The following is a 23,065-nucleotide window of genomic DNA, read 5'->3' on the forward strand; positions in this document are numbered from 1 at the left end:
AAGTTCAAGTTTATGTACAATTGCCACTCCATTTGGGAGGTTCAGGTTTCGTAGATTACCTTACGGCTTATCGAGCGCCCCTGAAGTATATCAAAATACGATAGAATCTATTTTTAGAGATTTGGAGGGTATACTTGTCTATATTGATGATATCTTAGTTTTTGGTAAAACTGAAGAGGAACATGATAGACGACTCAAAGCAGTTTTAAACAGAGCCAAAGAAGCTGGTTTGAAACTCTCCCAAGAGAAAAGTCAAATTAAACAAAAGTCTGTGAAATATTTAGGATATAACTTAACTAATGAAGGAGTTTCAGTTCATGACGATAAAATTAAAGCTATTGTTGATTTCAAAGCACCTACTAATAAAACAGAATTGCAGAGATTTTTAGGAATGATTACATACCTAGGAAAATTCATCGAAAATCTCTCAGACAGAACAGGAATATTGAGAAAACTACTGAGTAAGAAGAGTGAATTTGTTTGGACTAGTAATGAACAAAAAGTGTTTGAAAATTTGAAGAAATGTGTATCCATTGCACCCGTTTTAGCGTACTATAATCCTGATTTAAAATCTACTGTCTCTGTTGATGCTAGCCAATACGGCTTAGGAGCAGTTTTACTACAAGGAGACCACCCAGTTTGCTATGCATCGTGTGCACTTAATGACACTCAGCAAAGATACAGCCAAATAGAGAAAGAACTTTAAGCTGTTGTGAATGGTTGTAAAAAATTTCACTACTTTATATATGGTTCTGATACAGTTGTGGAGACAGATCACAAGCCTCTTCTTGGTTTGTTGAAAAAACCAATTGAAAATCTTTCGCCAAGATTGCAAAGAATGCTTTTTGAACTTTTAAAATACAGAATTAAACTTGTATATGTCCCAGGGAAGAAACTTTATGTAGCAGATGCTCTATCTAGAAGTCCTACTAAGGTCTATGCAGACACAAGTTTCTTGGAGGGAGGAGCTGCAACTGTACATACGATTCTATCAACAACAGATGAACGAACAACTGAAATGCAAAATGCTGTAAAGGAGGATGAAGATCTATCCAGATTAAAGTTGTTAATACAAAATGGATGGCCAAAACAGTTTAGTCAAGTTCCAGAAAAACTGAGACCTTATTGGAATTTTAAAGAAGAGTTACATGATAGTAATGACTTGATTTTTCTTGGACATAGACTTGTTGTGCCAAAGAGCATGCAATCTTATGTGTTGTCTAAATTGCATTCTGCACACCAAGGTTTCACTACATGTCAAAATAAAGCTAAAGTGTCTTTGTACTGGCCGAAAATGAATGAACATATTAAAGATTACGTGGAGCGATGCCAAGTCTGCCAAGAGCGCCAAACTGCAAATCAGAAAGAAACATTAATGCCTTATGATATTCCAAAACTGCCTTGGGAAGAAGTTGGCGTAGACTTTATGTATTTGGATGGAGATAACTTTTTACAAGTAATAGATTACCATTCAAAATTTATAGAATTGAGGAAGCTCAACACGAAAACTGCTACAGCAGTGATCAGTGCACTTAGACAAATATTTCGTACACATGGAATTCCGCAGAAAATACATTCAGACAATGACCCACCTTTTGACAGTCAAGCATATTTGTCATTTTTGAAATCATATGATATTCAACCTATAACATCATCTCCTAGATATCCAAGATCTAATGGAATGATTGAAAGATCAATAGGAACAATGAAGAACATTCTTTTGAAAGTCAGAGCTTCAGGAGGAGATCCTAATTTAGCAATCTTGGAGTACAATAACACGCCAAAATTTAAATTGCCTTCTCCAGCAGAAATGTTGATGGGAAGACTCTTAAGGTCAGTGGTACCCCAGAAGACAATTTTACTAAAGCCTTTATTTTCCACTAGAAGCACCATTCTGCAACTCAAGGAAAATCAAAAGAAGCAAAAATATTATTATGATTTTTCAACAACGAAATTAAAATCTTTAAATGTAAAAGATCCAGTGTACGTACAGATTGATCATCGTAAATGGATACCAGGAACTATAAAGAAACACAGTCAAAGATCATATTTAGTACAGTCCGCAGAAGGAGCTGTATATCGCCGTAATGGAATAAATACACTTAAGACCAAAAAAGTCAGACGATTCCACCCCAGTGAAACAAGCTGTTCCAGTTACTCCTAAAATGGCGAGACCCAAAAGAGCTACTAGACCGCCAATTCGTTTTAAAGACTATGATTGACTTTTTATTTTGCTTTGAAACTTTAAAACAAATTTGAATTTTTAATTTTCCTTTTTTTCGTTTTATTTTATTGTTTCATTGAAAAGAAAGGGCGTGTAATATAGTTTAGCCTTGCCTATTTAATTATTTCATCAAATGTTACTTTTAATATAATTGTAAGTGAACGTGACTTTAGGTTTTTAAAATATTGTCAGAACGACTTAAGATGATATAAATGTTGTAACGAAAAGCTGGTTCCCAAATTCAACTAAAATAAAATGCATATTAAACGTCAAGGAGTCTCAATACATTATATGACAGTCTTCGGCTTCAAAAACAGCAACGTTGAAAAAACTGCAAAATGCATCAGCTACGGAAATCTTTCTGCAAAAATTTTGGCGATCTGCTGGTTGATTGGATAATCAGTAAGTGTTCAATCAGCATAAATAATAATAAAAACCATTAATTACATTAAAGTTTCGTTTAAATGGAAAATCATCAGCCACACACACAAATGATGTATTATTTGCCAATCTTGTGCAAAAATCTTACTTCAAGATTTGACTTGAGAAAAGCCTTGAACAATCACGAAAAGCAAAGAAAGTCAACAATACAACAATTGTCGCTATCGACAGGGAGTTGAGATGATACACTAAATACTGTATTGAGTTTAGGAAAGCCTTCGAACATGGATCTAAAAAGCTCATAACTCGTTTTTTATTCTACTTAGAAATTTCAAACAGGTGCCATCTTCAGCAGAAAAATCAGAGCTTTCGATGGACATATAATGTAAATATGTGCAAGTATTTTTTCATCCCAATATTAGAGAATTTATTCAAAAATTGTGTTTTATTGCCCCCCTAAGGGGGTTTGGCCCACCATAACGGGACGAAAACTACCCTATGTGTTATTCTGATGCATAAGCTATATTATTGTAAAGTTTCATCAAAATCCGTTCAGTAGTTTTTGCGTGAAAGAGTAACAAACATCCATACATCCATACATCCATACATCCATACAGACAAACTTTGGCATATATAATATTAGTAAGACAATTCTGATCAGTACAATTCTAAAATTAATCATTTCCAATATCAAGTTACATGGTTGGTTTTCTCGATGTTGCCAATCTGCTAAAACTTAAAACATAAATACATGCCCTTTTTAAGGGAAATAAAAAGGATTAAAATATTTTCTACAGAAATGAATAAATAATTAACTGACGACTTTGCAAGCTGGGTCTTACTGATATTGAATTTCAAATTGGCTTCCCTAGCTCGCATTAAAACTTTATGCAATAATTTGCAGTGCTTTTCAATGGACGATGAACCTAGAGCAATGTCATCAAAATATGGGTTTACTTCTGGCATATCATCAAAAGTTTCTGCAAATCTTCCAACAATAGCAGCTTTTCATCCCACTTCTGACACCATGTTAAGCATTGTATCATGATTTTATTACCAACAATTCTGATCAGTACAATTTTAAAATTAATCATTTCCAATATCAAGTTACGTGGTTTGTTTTCTCGATGTTACCAATCTGCTAAAACTTAAAACATAAATACATGACAAAGGGGAGCGCCTCTCTAAGGAGACATAGAATTATTGAAGGGAAGGCACGCTGCTTCCAAGCTGCTACCAAGTTTTTACGAAAATGAAATTTTAAAAATGTAATCGGTGTCACAAAGAATCAGAATCAGGAAATCGTCGTTGCTGTGTAATTCGGGTTTGAGCGCCCGAAGACGGTTTGAGAAAATTTGCGCTGAGAAACAAATTCTTCCCATATCGCATTAATATTGTATCTCAACAAAACAAAAATGGGAAAAAAAGCGTCTATTTAGGTCAATTGTAGTTTGGGGTAGTCGTTGTGCCCGACAAAAGAGTTCACATAGCAAGTTCCATAGCAGTTCCTCATAGCTATCTTCAACTCATGGTGAATTTTTTTAAAGCTTTGTTTAAATCGTCGTTTTCGAAATGAAGTCATCGATATTAGTCATTGTTTTTTCCTTTTCGCAATTAGGATACTTATTCTAGTTGTTAATGAAAGACAAAAATCTAGAATTTTTCGAGAGGAAAGTAACTTTAAATCAAAAACAAAAGAGAGTGTCCACATTTACACCTTTTCCCCTAATAATAACTAAAGAAATTTTGGTCCATGAAAACTAATTTATATAAAATATGATGATGTGTTTCTAACCCATTAGATAGAAGAAACCGGGGCTTGTATACGAAGGTGTGCGAATCTGTGATAACTTTGCAGTTTTTTATTTGGCCAGTCTGAATCACCTGTCAGTGATCATGTAGATGTCACACAACTGTGAGCGAGTTTTCAGGGAGATCTAAAGCGTCGTATAGGTTGTGAGGGAATGTTTTTTTTTTTTTTTCCCAGTATTAGCAAAATTTTTATCCGTAGTTTTTTTTCTTCTAAATATATAATAGTGGAGTGACTTCTCAAAATTTGTTAATACTGAGTAGCCCGTATTTCGTCGCAAACAAATGATGTCTAACTTAAATTGTTATACCGGGTGGGGTGCGGAAAAATCCTTTTTTTTTAATGTAATAAAAATTTTACGTACCTAAAAATTCTTTATTATTATCTTTTTATCGTCACATACTGTTCGTTCTCGAAAGCAAAGACTACCACTCAGGATATATTCCATTTTAAAAGAGGGCGATAGGTTGAGGATGGGCACTTTCCGCTCGCACTTGCTATTTCTGTCTTTTTCGACGCTACTTTGGAAGAACTGCTGATCCCGTTATTTTGCACTTTTTACTTCCGGGTTTTCCTCCCCATTTTGATAAAATAAGAGCAGACTTGACGCATGCGCAAATTGGCGCTAGGTCTCGGCTAAAGAAAACAGACAGTATAATGGGAGATTATGCTTTACACTGTTTTGAAAGTAATATCTTGTATGTGTTGCCCTCCGTTGTGAATTCACTGATTCAGCCGAACTCTGAAGTTTTGCTCTCTTTGGAGCACGTCGACCGGTATATTGGCAGTTTCGGCTCGGACGTGGTTCTTCAGGTCCTCCAGGGTTCGTAGACGATTGTTATTAACCCGAGACTTCAGATATCCCCACAAGAAATAGTCACCGGGGATTAAATCAGTCGAGCGTGCTGGTCAGTTTAAGTACCCATTCCGATCGAGTGGCTGTTGGAAAAATACGTCTACTCTACAGTGCAAGCGCGATGCTGCCTCGGCCAAAGTATGACAGCAACTGAAAGCATCATGTAACAAAACTTCCCATTCACATCTTTCCGTTGAGCCTCTCCCCACCACTCTGTGATGCTCCACACTTTTTGCGCGCCAAATTCAAAAAAGGAAGTTCCTGCGCAGCACCCTGTATGAAGCCATTCCCAAAGTTGTGTAACTTGATTTCAATATAGTGAGTTGGATCAAGTACGCGAACTTTTTTTGGGGAGGGGGGGATAAGAGTGCGAATTTGCATACGTCGTGTTTCCATTCACCCCTTGTCTCTGGGGCAACAGAAACATGATTTCATTCGCTAACAAAGTCATAAAGTCATTTTTTTCATAGCTAGTTACTCTCCAAACGTGTAGTCGTGTAAAAAAAGGGAAAGATACAAAGTTCAAATGTTGAAATTCTGTTTCCTTTTGACCCAAATGGTCCTATATTAAAAATATGAAGAAGTGCTCGTGGTTGCTTCGACGTGGTTCAATGTTACCTTAAATGACTGCATTTTCATTATTTCCTTGACTCTTAACGCTACGCAAGTCGTCATCCGCATACTGGACTCGGAAATGATCAACACATGTTGCAAATGTATACGTAGAATTTCGTGGTGGTTAAGGTCCATCAGTGAAGCGCTGATGTTCCACGAGAAACGATTCCGTTTGCCCTGAGTGTCCTTCACTTACTAATGGCTTTTTTAAACGTTGTATATTTTCAATGGAAAAAAACCTTCAGATAAATAAAAGAATAAAACAAATAATAGAGTTTGACATAACAAAAGAGTTTCTTTTTTATCGTGTTTTGTAAGCAAAACTTTGTTTTCTCAGTGGTGGATCAGTTTTGATACGTAGGAAGAACCTCAAGGGGGATACAAAAAGATATAAAAAATAGTTTATGTAGTGCTGTTCATCTCAAAGGGAATCCAAAACTTTAAGAGAAAATTAGTTTACGTAGTGTTGTAAAAGCACATATATAAGAAAAAAAAACGAATGAACACTTACTAACATATTCTATTGCAGATGATATAGAATTTCTATCAAGTTCAGTTTTTTGAACTCGTAAGATTTTATTTTCAACCGTCTGCATAAATTTAAACAGTTTAAAAGTTTTCTAATAGGAACATTTTAAGTTTAGATATTTTGTTTAATATTTGAGCGTATATTTTATGAGAGGTATTGAACAGAATTACAAATAAATATTTCTCCTTACATATAATCTCAAATCTTAATGCATAAAGACTAAGAATATACAACGAAATTAACAGCAACATTATAAAGGAAGTGTTTTTTTTCCCCCAATAATATATTAACTTTTTTAAAGAAATTTCTTTTTAATCGTTAGCAAAACAAAAAAAAAAAATAATTAGGCGCATCAAAACAAATAACTTTAATCAAAAAAAAAAATCGTCTGCAGGCCTTTTTTTCAGGCAAAAAAAAAGCACTTCTCATTTATTTTTATTTTCCGCTGTCAGATATAAAAAAATTAAATAAAACTTTAGAATTGAAAAACATGTTTTTTTTCCCCACCACAAAAGGATTTGCGCTTTGAATTTACGTTATTTTAATTCAGTCAATAAATTACTAATTTAGTTCAATGTCTACGAGAGATGTTATTTCGATTTTTGCTTATTTTTTTTCCTATTACTTGAAAGCTAATTAAAAAAATACATTCAGAATCCGCATAGATTTCTTTTTTTTCTTTCTTTTTTTTTGGGGGGGGGGAGGGGGGTGCTAAAAAAATAATTTTTAGTACTGTTAATCTTTTATATAAAAGGATTTGAAATTCTCTCGTAGGAGTTAATGTTAAAATAGATCCCAAACTTAAAAACGTATCTACTGTAAACAAACTTTGTTGGAAAAAGCTCTTCTCAATTTAAAAAAAATTATCATTAGCACCTACGGAGAAATTCTAAGTTCAAACTTACAAGCGAATTTGTTTGAAACAAACTTTGTTGGTAAAAAAATGCTCATGACGAAGACTGTTCAAAAACAAACGTTGAAAATGAACCGTTTTAAAATATATAACCTTTAACGCTGACAAGGGAGTTTCATTTTTTCACTTTTAACAAACAAAAAACCACAATATTAAAAAGTATTTTTAATACCAAAAACAGGAAAGTGAGCACATTTGAATGTATATTCCAAAAGTCATATATATATATATATGTGTGTGTGTGTGTGTGTGTGTGTGTGTGTGTGTGTGTGTGTGTGAATATACGGAAAATGACTTTTTTGCGCTCCCAAAGAAAATTTTTCTGTTTAGTTTAACACTCATTATTTGTGCCATTCTCCACTGTAAACCTTCTGAAGCCGAATTTTTTAAAAAGAAATATATTTTTTTTTATTTATGCAGTATTAAAGTATGTTAGTTGAACCTCAGGAAATGAGATAAAATATTTGTTTTAACAAAATTTTTAAACATAAAATTAATTTTGGAAAGTCAGCATTATGATTTTTTAGTTTTTTCATCTCAACCAGGATACTTTGCATGTTGTTGGCTTACAGTAAAATATTATATAATTTTTTTAAACTCTTAAATGTGTCTATATTATGTTCCTTTTTATGAATAAAAGAAAAAAAAACATTGATGTAACATTTTTAAAAAAGGAGGACTTTTTTGAACAAAAATTTGATGTCCGGTGCGTAAGGCAAAAACATGATCTTCTTTGTTTTTTATGCTTCATTTTCACGAACAATAGAAATAGCTTTGAACATACTTTTATTTTCCTATTAAAATTCATGCCTAAAAAGTTTTTAAATAAAGGTTTAATATTAAAAGAAATGTGAGCATTTGTTTTCATGTCCCGTGCATAACGCGAATTTCTCTAAAAATCTAGAAAGTCAAAAACTCCACAAGCATTTATAACTGCAAGTGGATGAATTATTTCAACAACTTCAGTTGTGTTGTAGAATACTTTATCATCTCGCGTAGGCCGTTTTAAAAAAATATTCTTACTTTTCCATTGCAGAAACCTCTATACTGTAACCCAAAACTTAGTAACTTCTACAGCATACAAACTCTTGTCATACTTCACCACTACCCAATTTTTGCAGCAACATTTACAGTGCTCGTGTCAATATTTTTATAAACTAGTGTAACAGATTGAGTAATAATAATAATAATAATAGTAATAAAAACTTATTTTTCAAATCATTAACCTGTTATTTTTCTGAAGCTTTGCTGTTTACTTCGCATAAATTGGATTTCACATTTTTAAACAATGACAAATTTTGAAAACATTTGTTTCTTCAAAAAAAAAAAAATCTGTTAAAAAACCAGCATGTGTATGTTAAAACCCTGCATAATTTTTTTCCACGGTTTAAATTATTATTTCTCAACAGATGAGATATGTTTCCTTCACTTTGGAACCTTAATTTTCACAACCTACAACTTGTTTTTTCAATGTTATATTAATAGAGCAAAGATATTAACTAACTCATCTAGCAAGTTACAAGAGGTTGACTTTGGACGTCCCGCACCTGACGCATGCAAGTAAATTAAATTTCAAAAAAAAAAAAAAAAAAATCTTAATCTTATCTTAATCTTAATCTTTCTTAATATATATATAAAATGCTAATGTGCGTACGTAAAGACAGGGTTTTCTCTATCACCACCAATTCCAATCAACTTCTGCCTGGGGTGGTAAGCGCCCCTTGGTCTTCTGGTGGGAATAAGGGAGCTTGGTCGCGGTGGGTGGAAGTGAGTGGTTGTGGGTGGCAAAAATGTGAAAAAGTATATGTCTGTCCTTTTCTAACTTATGAGAACTACGAGAAAGTTCATAAAATTTTAGGAATAGTCTAGAAAACTCCAGAATGTGTGCAACTGTTACAATCGATCTAGATTGTTCTAGAAAATTCTCAATATTTTTAGAATGATCTAGAAAGTTCCAAAGCATGCGCAAACGGTACAATCGACTAAGAATGTTCTAGAAGATTCTAGAAATTTCCAGAATGATCTAGAAAGTTCTAAAAGGTTCTAGAATGATCTAGAAAGTTCCAAAACGTCTGCGAACGTTATAACCGGCTTAGAATGTTCTGGAAGGTTCTAGAAATATCCAAAATGATCTAGAACGTTCTAAAAAAAATTAGAATGATCTAGATAGTTCTAAAACGTGGAGAACTGCTAAGATCTATTTGTAATCTTCTAGACTGTTCTGGTACTAGAAATTTCGATATTCGATGGTATATAAACCGAAAGTCAGTAACTTTTCGTCAGTTGAATCGTGCTTACAGTCGCGCAAAGATTAATTGAGTCAAGAGTGAACAGTGATCATGTGAATTCAAGTGATTTTGACAAGTGAGAAAGAACAGACTGATTATTTCAGATTGTTCTGGTACTAGAAATTTCGAAATTCGATGGTATATAAACAAAAAGTCAGTGATTTTTCGTCAGTTGAATCGTGTTTACAGTCGCGCAAAGATTAATTGAGTCAAGAGTGAACAGTGATCATATAATAGTATGTAATATATATATATATATATGTATTTGTCATATGTTGTATGTTCAATATAGTACGTAAATAATTATGAAAATAAAACATAACTTTTCAATTTACTAAGATGTTTCGTATTTTAACTTATAATTATTTAAATTTCAATTAATTAATTAGTTAATTAATATGTTATACTCTCTATACATCGCATGTTTAATGGTCGACTAAGTCTCTCAATATTTAAAATAGAAACCTATATTATCTACGTTAAAAAGAGAATTCTTAAATATTTTATGTACCATTAAACATGCAATGTATTTTAACCCGAGCAACGCCGGGTTTTTCAGCTAGTTATTTAATAAAAATGTAACTGTCTCAGCAGTGTCTTTGTATCAAATATTTGTAAAAAATGTGTTCACTTTTGTGTAATTAAAATATTGATATTTATTTCAAAATGTTGGTTAAGCTTTGCGTCTGATTATAACCGCACGTGACGGTCTAATGGCCGTATTTGGTTTAACACTATAACCTTCATTTATTGTACAGAAAAAAAAATGTTTCCATATAGTTTTCCAATTGTCTAATATTTGAATTTGTTAACTATTTGGTTGCTGAATATAGTATTCGACCGAACCGAATATTCGGCTTATCTGTCGAATAAGCAGTATACCGAATACCAACCAATTGTTCGGTGCATATCTGGTTTTGAGAATAACTGCAAAAAAAAAAAAAAAGATTCCTTCCAAAAAAACTTTGAAATTTTTTTTTGATGATTTAGTTGAGGAAAGACGTTTTCATATATCATGCATTTTGATTGAGCTTCTGGTGTTAGACGCATAAGAAAACATTTTCTGTTCGTAGCATGCAAAACTTTTGAAGGCTGATAAAACAGTTTGGATTTTTATCTTTAAAAATAGAACATGCTTCTTTCAGCTATGTAACTAAATAAAATTTTACTACATTTTTTGACCACTTTTACAAATAGTGATCTCAATCTCATCTTTCGTCTGATGTTATAAAATACATTATCTGGGTAGAAAAAAACTGGAGGACCAGATTCTGAGACTCTTGATCACTGACTGTGTTACACTGGTAGTTTATAAATGTTTAAGCCCAAGTTTTTAACAGTAGCAGAAACCGCTGCTTTTTCTTTTTTTCTGAAAATTTAGGTAGATATTTCAATGATTTTTTAGTATGAAGTAACATATCATTTTAATGGTTACATCAATTTAAAGTATATATATATATATATATATTAATTGTGTAAAATACTTTTTATTGAACTTTCACTTAAAATAGTACAATTATTACCAATATTATTTTTTATTTCATTAGAAACAAAACTACCATTTTAACTTTTGAATTCTTATAGCTGAGATAAGAGTGAAATTCAGACATGTCCCGTGCATAACATAAATTAAGTTTTGCAATTTTTCTAATTAATGTATTTGACCAAAATGTAACATAATAGGACTGGAGTACTATTTAGCTGCTAGGAAAAAAAGTACAAGAGTCAGATAGAAGTTCTAAACTCACAGAGTTCATGAGATATAGAAGTAAGAGTGGATTTTTTTTTTCTTTTTGAGTCCCGTGCATAACGAGCATATTAAATCATTTTTTACATACTTTACCTAAACTTGTAGTTTTGTTCTGCATTTGAAATTTCAGAAGCAATCTTGATTTATGATCCAGTTGAAAAAAAAAAAAACATGAATAAATATCATTTTTAATTTTTTTTTTTTTTTTTTTTTTTTTTTTTTTTGCACTTTAAATGTCTACAAATGTCCCGTGCATAACAGGAGAATGGCCCATTTCACTAGTTATCGTTACTTTTGTATTTGCAAAGATGAATACCAGGTGATATTTCAAGTTTTTTGAGTTTTATAGGCACCCGGGGAAAATATGCCTTCAAGGGGCTGCACTATTGACTTTCAAACTGCCAGAGAATGACGTCAGAGAAGTGACAAGGTCACACATAATCTATAAAAACAACATCACGCTTTATTTTTACCGTAACCTAAACGAAATCCTTGAAGTCTACAAACAACAACCATTGCATTGTACAAACGCACATTTAGGTAACGATAAAATTAAAAAATATGTACAGGGGAAATACCGAAACGACTGGCACAAGCACGCTTTGTTGCAGTATGAAGAGAATTGATGAATATTATTTGAATTTTACTCAGCCCCCTTAGCTTGCTTTTAACTTTAGTCTGTATTACGCGAGTTATTCGCGGTCAAGGACATCTTTTAGCAATTTCAATGCTAAATAATAGAGTCTTTTAGTTTCACCAGGTGAGGGTACATAATTATTATGTCACGTGAAAATGAATAATTTTTTATGTGTTAATAAATATTTTTACAAAGTTTTTTTGATAAAATATGTTTTGATGTTTATTTAGATGTCTGATTATGGTAAAATACATTATGCCAAGTTATTTAAAAAAGAACGTTAAACATTTGTGTATAAACAGTAGGAAAAAGGGAGGCCAAGGGAGTATACATTTTAAAATATTTTCAGCTATAAATGCTAAAATAAAAGTTATCCAGAATTGAATGTGTGTGCCACATAAAAGACAGTTCTTTACTTAAAAAGCATACGATAACAATAATATAATTTGTTTTATCTAAACAATTTCTATGCGCCTTTGAAATTCAAATAGCGTTATTCACCCGTTATAGAAAACGACGTAAAGGTTTTTTTTATAATTAAATTGATTGATTTATTTATTTATTTTTAAAGCTAATGCATTTGTTGTCTTTGCATTGTATAAAACTGGCTTTTACTTATTTGTAGATTTATAAATTAATATTCCAATTCAAAACTTTGTGTTGAGAGACGTATTTTTTGTAATTCTGCTCAACTTGCCTCTTATAAAATTATGCCCTTAAATATTAGACTCATTGGGAGCACTTAAAGTGCTCCAATTTTAAAAAAGTTCATTTAAGGTTGAAATTTTATTTAAAAAATGGACCCTAGAAGTTTGAGAAATGTAATCTGATATAAATTCTTGTATCATTTTTTTTTTTTTTTTTGTCACAAGAAAAGAAGTATTTTTTACTGTTTGAAATCAGTGTGAAATGTCAAACTGGTATATTCGGCATAATTTACAACATTCGTTAATTTAGATAAGATTGATCTGATGCAAGAGAATCGATGCTGATATATGGTAGGGCAGGCTCGTTTAGCTCTAGAGAGAACGTTTTGTTCTTCTTAGCGCTGCAAAAAGTATTAGGGTTGACAACTCATTCCACATTTTAATAGTTCTCATAGAAGAAAATTGAACTCAAACAGCTTTTTAAAAAGAAAAATTTTAACGATGCTTTTTTTTTTTTTTTTTTTGAAAATTTTGTGAATAGAAACTTTAAAATATGGGCAACTTCTAAATTCATGTAAAAGATATAATTTATGCAACATTATGAACCTCTTGTTCTATATGTTTTTAGAGTGTATATTGATGTTTGCTTGATATGCGATACAATTCACCAATAAACATTTAATGAGAACAAAACGATAAATGCTTGATATCGTAGAATCAGAGCAACAGTAAGACATTCAAGTCTGAAAACAACAGTTAGCTATCCTACTGTTGCTATGAGGTGATGATATATCGTTTTAAATTAAATATTTCTTCAGAACATTATTTTATATTTTTGTAAGATCTTGCATTTTATACGTTATACCGTATACGTTATACGAATACGTTATTCCATAACGCAATGACTTTTTCCATTTTAATCTTACCTGACACTAGACCAATGGTACTAGACCTAGATTAAGACTAAGACCAATTGTTTTAAAGGGAGTGAACGCTGCACAATTAACAAAGATGAAGTGAAACTGATGACTTTTGAGAGAAAAATCTTGAGAAAAATCTTTGGGGCAGTAAAAGTGAGTGGAGTCTGGAGAACACGATATGACCATAAACTTCAATCGAACTACAGAGAACCCAACACAGTCAGAGTGATCAAGGTTTCTCAATTTAGGTAGTTGAGACATGTTTTTCGATATAGCGATGAGAATCCCGTAAATAAAATAGCTTTTCAAACTCCAAAGGGGAAAAAGAAAAAGGGAAGACCGAGAACAAGTTGGATAGATAGAGTAGAAAAGTGTTTGAAGGACTTGGGGAATCAACCGATTTCGGGAAGCAAGATTATAGCTTCAGATAGATTAAGATGGTGTAGCTGACTCAAGACAGCCTTGACCGGCAACCGGCTGTGAAGTACTTGGGAAGAAGAAGAAGAATCTTACCTGAAACTCATACTTAAAAGAAAAGGTTGCACAGCTAAACTCTATACTCTCTACTTACAGAGAGTGGCCAAATTATTGTACTCAAACTTTTCTGTATTTTTTATTGTTTTTTATTATTATCTGTATCTTACATAGTTTTATTCATCGGTGGATTTAGAGGGGACCATGGGGGCCATAGCCCCTCCCGAAACCTTATAAATGTAGAAATTTTTTAGAAGAAAAACAAGGAAGGTAACAAAATTCAATACATATATTTTACTTTAGAAGAAATGTAGGTTCCAAGTAGAAGCAGAAATTTTTTACTCCTAAAATTTTGTCCCGTCGTTTACATCATTTCTTGATGTCAACTTAGACACTTGGACGATTTATAAATGCTGCTGTCCTCCGAGCATACCTATTGCTCAGGAGATCAAAAAGAGCCTAAACCAGTTTTTATAGATTTTGAAACTTTTTTGGAGGAGAGCCCCTTATTCCCATGCTCCCCTACAACGGCCAAGAAAAATAACTAAAAATTGCATTTTAGATTTCAATTTAAAAAAAAATCATTCTGAGAGAGTTTACTCACAGCCTTTATCCCTTTAAAAAAAAGGCTTAAAATATCCTTTTTTAGCCTTCAATTACAAATAATTCCGGTAAAAAACTCCCCCCCCCCCTCCTCCTCCCCGACTATTATCGTGATGACAGCTTGAAAATGAGATTTTTGCAGGGAGAGTTCCATTCATCTCAATAGACGACGATCTCACGAATCTTCCATCCCCTTCTCTAGCACGCCCAAAACTAGCTTAAAATTGTGTTATTAGAGTCTCAATGGCAAAACATTTCCAAAAGAGAAGATCCCCCCCCCCCTCACTCTTTCAACATATAACTATGGATAAATGTTGAAAGAGTAGCACATAGTGAGCTCCCAAAACTTGATCTTTGACCTGGTCCTGATAATTTTTTAACGTCATCAAATATAATCTAAAATATGTTTTTAGCATTTCAATTTGGAAACATTGCTCAAATTGAGTTTTTAAAACTCCACCTTCAAACAATTACTGGGAAAGGTGTTCCTGAACCTTTCCTTCCTAAGGTAGCCTGTTTTCAGGACGTCATTTCAAAATATTTCCCATTTAGAGCTGTCTAACTTCACTTTTAGTTAAATAAGGACATATCATAATGACATTATAGATAGCCAAAAATCTTGTTTTTCAGACTTGAATGTCGAAAAATCTCTGGAGAGAGTCTCTGAACTTCCCCAACTTCTTTAAGACAGCTTAAACTTTTGATTTTCGAAATTTTCGTGGGAGAGCCACCAAACCTTTCCTTCCCAAAGATAGCCTAAAATTAAGTCCAGTTTCGAATTGGGGGGGGGGGGAGGAAAAAAATGAGAGAGGGAGAAGTAACTCACAATTCCCTTTCCTCCCCTCCGTCGTTAATAAACTTAGCCTAAGGTAGTGTCCGAAGTTTTATAATCCCCCCCCCCCCCCATATTTCTGTTGTTATTTTTAAATTCAAACTTGGTATTAAGATAGGTAGAGGCGGTGGCTTTTCAAAAAAATCACTGATTCTGCACTGTTTGAGAGGTGACCATCAGGACAAACAGCCCAAACAAATTTTTAAAAACGTTTCGACTGGCCCCTCCCAAAATGATCGGCTAGATCCGCAACTGGTTTTATTATTTGAACACATTTTAAAGTTCATTTAAACTATATGAATAAACATCTTAAACGTAAAGTAGTTTCTGATCGATACTGTAAACATGTAAAAAAATAATTATTTACTACTTATGGTTAAACTATACCTTTTGCTACTATCATGGCTTGGATGAGGCATGGCATTCTTTCAGTGCGTGATGGGCTACTTGAGTTAACTAGTATTATTTATAAAATATTTTTTTTTTCCAAAAATCACTCACAAGAAGTAAATTGTAACTTGAAATTTTAACGGACACTGAGACTGACGTCTATACATTTAATTTTTTTTTTTTTTAAAGTAAAGTGTTGCCAGAATAAACTTTAAATTTTTAAATAAACTGTAAAATGTGTTCAAATAATAAAACTATGTAACAACAATAAAAAACAATAAAAATACAGAAAAGTTTACTTGAGTATAATAATTTGGCCACCCTCTGTATGTAAAAAGCAATGCGAGTGCGTACAATGAATATAATAATCCAGCGCAAGGGTAAAATAATTTTTTAAATGCTTTTATTTTATCAAATTTTCTATGCTTTTGTTTCACATTTCAGTATACGAGTATAATTGTGTTTATCTTGTATATGCTCTCGACCTTTCTGGAATATTGACAAAGTTTAACGGGCAACCGGCAACACTGCCTGCTGTAAGTTCAACACTTCCGAATTAAATTTCCCTTTTTGAATAGAAATGAGTGTATATCTTCGTAAATGTAAATGATATTATCACGAAAATGTATAAAATAAGTGTATATAATAGCAAGTGAATTGTCTTATGAAATTTAAATCTTTATTTTTTTTACAGCTTTCTACGGTGCAGGATTATTGAAAACATCATTAAGAATTTAAATGAATGCTTCTGCTCGTAAACTGGCCATAATGCCATCAGCCAACAACGTACGATTCCAGTTCTATCAAATTAACCGTTCAGTGCAAGACTGCACCCAACGAGATATTTTTAGGAGTTCAAACTATATATATATATATATATATATATATATATATATATATATATATATATATATATATATATATATATATATATATATATATATATATATATATATATATATATATATATATATATATATATATATATATATATATATATATATATATATATATATATATATAATGTTAAATTTTAAACTACCTTCTTTTTTTTTAAATTACAATAATCAAATTTCTTTTTCCTTTAAATTTGGATAGTGTTAATAAATGTCCTGTCACGATTTTAGAAACTTTGGGAATGAAAGAAGAAAAAACATTTCTTTACGAAAAAAACATTCATGGAAAAGACCTAGTTCGGTGAAATAAAAATCATAACTAAATACGTTGACTGAAAGGTCCACCTGAGAAGATAATTTGTAGTGACCAAAAAAAATTAACTGGCGAGAAAAGCCGTTTGCGATTTATCTCGTGTCAGATTTACCACTTTCATACAGTTATGAATCATCATTATGTTTTAATTTGGGAACACCGCACCGCCGAATCAAAGATAGAGCTGAGACTTTCATGGCCGACGTCAATAATGCTAACTTCTTTACGGGTTTGTAGGCCATGGTCCATCCAGGTTGTCTCGCTGGCTGACGTATCGCCTGAGATGATCCAGGTTTCTTCAGAGCACGAATGAAAAGGAGAATTTTGTGGATCAAGTTTTAAACTCAATGGGCTATGGTGTCGATTGATCCTGTTGCTTCTGATTGACTCTTTTTACAGCTCTCTTATTCTATCTGATTTTTAGGGAAAATCTGTTAGATTTCAGAACTCAGTTCTTTAAATTTACTTTTAAAGGAATATTTTTTTCATGCTTTTTTTAATAATAGGGAAAATCAAAAAGTCTCCTTTTTTATTCACCAAAAACAGGTACATGCTGGTATTTACAACTATACGCAGTGTACTACGTACCTTTCATTATTTCTCCACATAGTTACCACACCATTTCAGACATTTGTCCCATCGCAGCACTAAATTAGAGATCCCCCTGTGGTATAATTCTTCCGGCTGCCTGTGGAACCACCGTCGGACCACGTTCTTGGCTTCTTCGTCCCATGGGAATCTCTGTCCTGCCAGAAACTTCTTCAGAGGAACAAAAACGTGAAAAACACTAGGGCAAGGTCTGGATTGCAGGTGCATTTCTCTGTGAATTGCTATGGGCTCCCTTGCTCCACAGAAAATGAATAACACTTCGCTGCTCATAAGCTGCGGACGTCCGAAGAACAAGAGTCATCTCAAATGACTGATAGCAGCTCCACTCTGCATCGCAAAAAACAGATACGGTTGATACGGTTCAAGGAACTGCCACTGCTGGAATGTATATGTTTGCTTTGTATTTACAGCCGTATTTTGGCTTAAGAAAATAGGCGCAAAGACTTTTTGATTTGCCCTCATATATTCATTAATGTTCTACGCGAAGGCAAAATATAATTCAAAAGCAACTTGGATGGAGGAAGGTCTACAAGCCTGAAAAATTACAGTTCAAACCCGTTGCCGTGGAAAATGAATGAGTGTAAATGGGGTAAAGGAAAAATATTATTTGAATGATTCTTTCATTTCAAAGTTTCTCTGCTTCGAATTTGGAAAACTAGCACCCCTGAAAATAAATAGATAAGCACTTTTCCCACCTGTAAATCGGAGGTTTTCTTTTCATCTCATTGGTTGAAGAACAGTACCAGTTCTTACAAAATCTTTTTTTGTGTGTGTGTGTGTGTGTGTGTGTGTATGTTTTTAAATGTTTTTAAAAAGAGACCACAGCAATCTTATCAATTATCGTGTTCTGCATTTTTCACAAACTAAAATGAGAGAGAGAAATATTCTATTTCAACATTTTGCTTTGAAAAATTCATGGAAGTTTTAAGACTAAAATAACTATACGCAGGATTAGTAAAAATATTTTATCTGATTCATTTTCTTTATATTTCATCCTAGAGAGTCTCAACTTTGATAACAGTCACTACGAGCCTATTTGTTGGTGCTGTAATTTTACGTAAGTTGTTTTTCACGACAATTGTTACAGTATTATTATATTAAGTCATGTGCATATAAAATTTTGTTCATTGTCTTTGGAAAGTCATTTAGCAGTCAATAAAAGTGATAAGTAAGTGATAAAGTTTTCTTGTTACAAAATTACCGTCAAATGGGGCGACTTTGTAACAGCAAGGGCTTCATTGTGCCACATAAATTGTGGCGTAACTGTAAGAGGTAGGATGTTTTTTTTTTGAATGACGGATTGAAGGTTTGAATGTGCTGCACTCTACTTTTTCTTTCATATAACTTATGTATTGATATTGGCAGGGCCTGCTCAACGCACGGTCCGGCGGGTACGTGGACCTGGGCACCACAATTTTTTGGGGCACCAAAATGGGGAGAATTTCGTTTTTCTACATCCTTTTTGAAACTACGAAAATATACGAAATTTCTTATAAGTGGGCCACCAAGTTTTACCAGGACCTGAGCATCACTTTGGCTTGATCGGACCCTGGGTATTGGTACATTCTACACAATCTATTGCTCATATGGTACAATCTCACCCTATGTTGGCATAAAGTCACCCCATTCGACGTTATCCAAATATTAATGTTGCTCCTTTTATCTGCATGCGAAGCCTGATTAATAAGCTGAACAACCCCCAACCTTTGTAGCTCTTATCCATGACCTATTTCCGCAATACGAAACCTCTGTCTTTGCAAGATTGTATAATATTCTTTGCGTAGAACAGTGCATAATTCCAAGAGACTTTCTTTTTTTATCGACAATCTATTCAACGTACAGCAGTAATTTTTATACATTCTGTTACGAGGGGAGTTTTAAAAAGGTGTTTATAAACCCAAAGGGAATGTAAAAAACTTCAAAAACCAATCACTATATCAAAGGATTGTTTGGTCTAAGGCCACAACCTAAAATGTTATAAGGAAAGCGAGATGCAGAAAAGAAAAGTCAAGAACGTATGGAAGAAATCTGTACCCAGTAGCCGCGTTCACAACACACTTTTCGACCCCATAAATGCCTTATCCTGCTCCGCAAAAAACCGATTGAAAAATTCCCCGTCTCCGTGTAAAAAGAGGTTTCCCATTATACCAAAGAAAGCGGTTTTTTACCCAGCGTCCTTAGCGGCTATATCCAGCAAGTAGACGAACTTGTTTCGCGTAATGCATTCTGGGTCAAAACTCTGGTTTCACTCCAGAAGCAAGCAGGAGGAGAAAACTTCACATATACCCCGCAAATAACCGGAATGCGGTGAAAAGTAGGTTTTTCCGGGGTCGAAAATGTCCATGGAAATGGCCCTAGTGATAATTGACATTTGGATAATGCGTGTACGCAACTAGTGTCTCAATCTCTCACAATTCACAGTTCCGCAGGCTTAGCAGTACTGATGAACTGGTTGGAGAACCAGGCAAAAGATCCTGAGAGTTTAAGCCGGGCAATCGTAGGAAGCCAAGGGATTAGTCTGCTGATTAGGCAGGGGTTTTCGGTTTTTGGTCAGACATGCCAGTGTTATTCTGATTTAGTTTTGTGTCGTCTACTTTCTCTGAACGTTTATGAAGAAACTTTTGAAACAGCCCACATGTTATAGCACACATACCAGGTAATTATAGTAATAGTACAGGCTGTGTCAAAATGCAAAGACATTCCTATCGACCTCAACGTAAAGTGTATTTAAACGAATTTACATTCCTTTACGTGTCTCTTTACCGCTGTCAGATGGCTGAAGAAAAGAGAATTGATAATGATTTTTGTGCTCTTATTTAGGAGGAATAAGTGCTCTAGTATCGTTCCATAAATAATAACAGTTGTCGCTATAGCGATTGGAATGAGTCTTTAATCTTTAATTTCCATTGTTCGTTTCTTAGCTCTCAACAATTTTAAGTCTAGTAATTTTATCGTTTATAAATACGTGGGTGCGTCGAAGATTGTGGTCGATATTTGGCAAACTAGCGAAAAAACAAAGCAGTTTTAAACCAATCACGAAATAAAAGATTGCCACAAAATCAGCAGTGCTAATGAAGACCCTAACTTATGTGTATCCCTTCTTACTTTTCTTCTACTCAGGGTTTAATTTGGATAGGAGCTCGCGGAGAAGCAAAGCTTCAGCATTTTTTTTTTTTTTTTTTTTTTTTTCAATTTAGAATTAATTTTCCCCCAATCGGTGAAAATCAGGTTATTTACACAGTAAAATAAGTTCTGAAGACTATAGAGTTCCCAGAATCCTTTTGCTAGAAATTAAATCTTGGTGCTACTACAGAAATTTTGGGCATTTCAGGACTACTTCAATTTTACAAAACCAGAGAAAGTGATTAATAACTAGTAAAAAAATGGTCTGATATCAAAAATAATTTATAAAAAAAATGTACGGGCATACTAAACTTAAACATTAAAAAAAAAAAAATACACGTAAACACACACTTTTTCTTATTACTTTCACAAAACGTCTTATAACGTTTATACGAAGCAAAACTTGGTAGTATAGATGTTTTTACGACAGACGGGTAAGGCATTTTTATTGTACAGTAGTAAGGACTATCATTTATTGTCTCTAAAAAATCAACATCGTTTATAATTTCACCTCTGTTTTTAAAGTCATAAATATCGTGAATCTCCCAAGTCGACCGAGATCGACTGTGTGTGTTTGCGTATGTGTGTGTGCATATATAGACATCCCTGAGGTGAGAAAAGCCACGAGATACGTCCTAATATCATGCTATACCTTCTTTGATCTGGCGAAATGCAGCAACTCGGTATAGAATGAACTCAACAAGTCGTCGGAAGTAACCAGCAGAAATAGTGAGCCGTGGTGCTTCTAAGAAGAAGTCCATTATTGAGGAAGCGTTACTGTTGCATGATTATGTACACGAGTAGATCTTTTGAGTACATACCATAAATGTTCCATTAGATTTAATCATTAGAAATCTAGATGGCCAAATCATTTGCTGCTAATGTCCAGAATATTCTTCAGCCCGATATTAAACAGTAACGGCCCAGTGACATAGTAAATTGTCTTCCATAAAATATCCATTGTTGATTGAATTTATGAGCTCCATGAGTGGCTGCAAATGGGTTTCCAAGTAGCTGAACATAACGATTTGCAGTTGGACTAGAGGTCCCAATACATGTAAAAACATCTTCCAACGTTGTGGAACCTTTACAAACTAGGACAGTACTTTGTTGGCAACTTGGGTGCATGGGTTCATGGACTCTGCGTCACGCTCAAACCCTACCACCAGATCTTACCAACTGAAATCGTGACTCATCTGACCAAGCCACGGTTTTCCAGTTGTCTACGATCCAAGACGATATGGCCGTAAGTCCATAGGAGTTTACATGTGATATCGTACAGTTAGTAAAAGCACTCTAGTCCATCTTCTGCTGCCATAGCCCATTAAAGCCAAGTTTTACCATCCTGTCCCAACGTATTCACCCGTCGTACTGTCCACAGTGATTCCTGGGGTCATTTCACGCAGTGTTGCTTGACTATAAACAATGAAAATTCTACGCACTCGTCGCTGGTCTCGGTCGTTACGTGCAGACAGTGGGTCACTGCCAAGGTTATGCTTGAAATTAGGTATTCTCGACACATTCTCGACACTGAATCCCAGAATGAGAAATTGCTGAACAATTTCTGAAATGAAGCGTCTTATGCGTTTAGTTTTAACTACTGTTCCACGTTCTAAGTCCAATAATTATCGTTGTGCCTTAATCACGTCAGGAACGTTTTCACAAAGAACACAGAAAAACAAATGAAAGTACTGTCGTTGTATTTTCAAATTTTTTTACGCAATACTACTGCAGTCTGTATATTTACATACTGCTATGCCATGACTTTTGTTACTTCAGTGCATAAAAAGGGTATGTGTGTGTGCGCGCGCGCACTCACAAGCATTTAATATTAATAGTATTTTTAGGTGTTGTCAATTCATTCAAGTCACAATCAGAAAAAAAGTAAGTTATTGTTGAATAGTAAAAGAAAACATTGAAACGTAAAATCGCACAAATTTGCAGAGAACTGCAGACACGTGTTTCAGGGTTACAAAGATCACCTTTTTCAATGCAAAAAAGATAAGCTTATGAAACATGCATTTGCAGTTCTTTGCAATGTTTTACGATTTTACGTTGTAGTATTTTTATTTACTCTTTTGCACAATGGCATTTCTTCATTTCTTACCATTGAATAGTTGGATTTCTTAACGAACAGAAAATATGTTAAATTATTGATTCCTATCCCCCAGCCAACATTGATAGTTTGCAGAGTACTAAGTAAAATTTTCACTCTATTCAAAAATATTTTTTGCCAATTATGCTTTCATTACTGA

At 33.6% G+C, this 23,065-nt stretch overlaps 1 protein-coding gene across 2 annotated transcripts in view; it reads left to right on the top strand.

Annotated features, from left to right (window-relative positions):
• Positions 1–23,065, top strand: part of LOC129217051 (dual oxidase maturation factor 1-like) — a 170,925-nt gene that overhangs the window by 114,881 nt on the left and 32,979 nt on the right. For both annotated transcript variants that reach the window (XM_054851291.1, XM_054851292.1), the window contains exon 3: positions 18,687–18,744. In XM_054851291.1, the coding sequence (XP_054707266.1) occupies positions 18,687–18,744 (58 nt within the window). The remainder of the gene's footprint in view (positions 1–18,686; positions 18,745–23,065) is intronic.

This window comes from Uloborus diversus, chromosome 2 (genome assembly GCF_026930045.1).
Source record: "Uloborus diversus isolate 005 chromosome 2, Udiv.v.3.1, whole genome shotgun sequence".
Taxonomy (NCBI): domain Eukaryota; kingdom Metazoa; phylum Arthropoda; class Arachnida; order Araneae; family Uloboridae; genus Uloborus; species Uloborus diversus.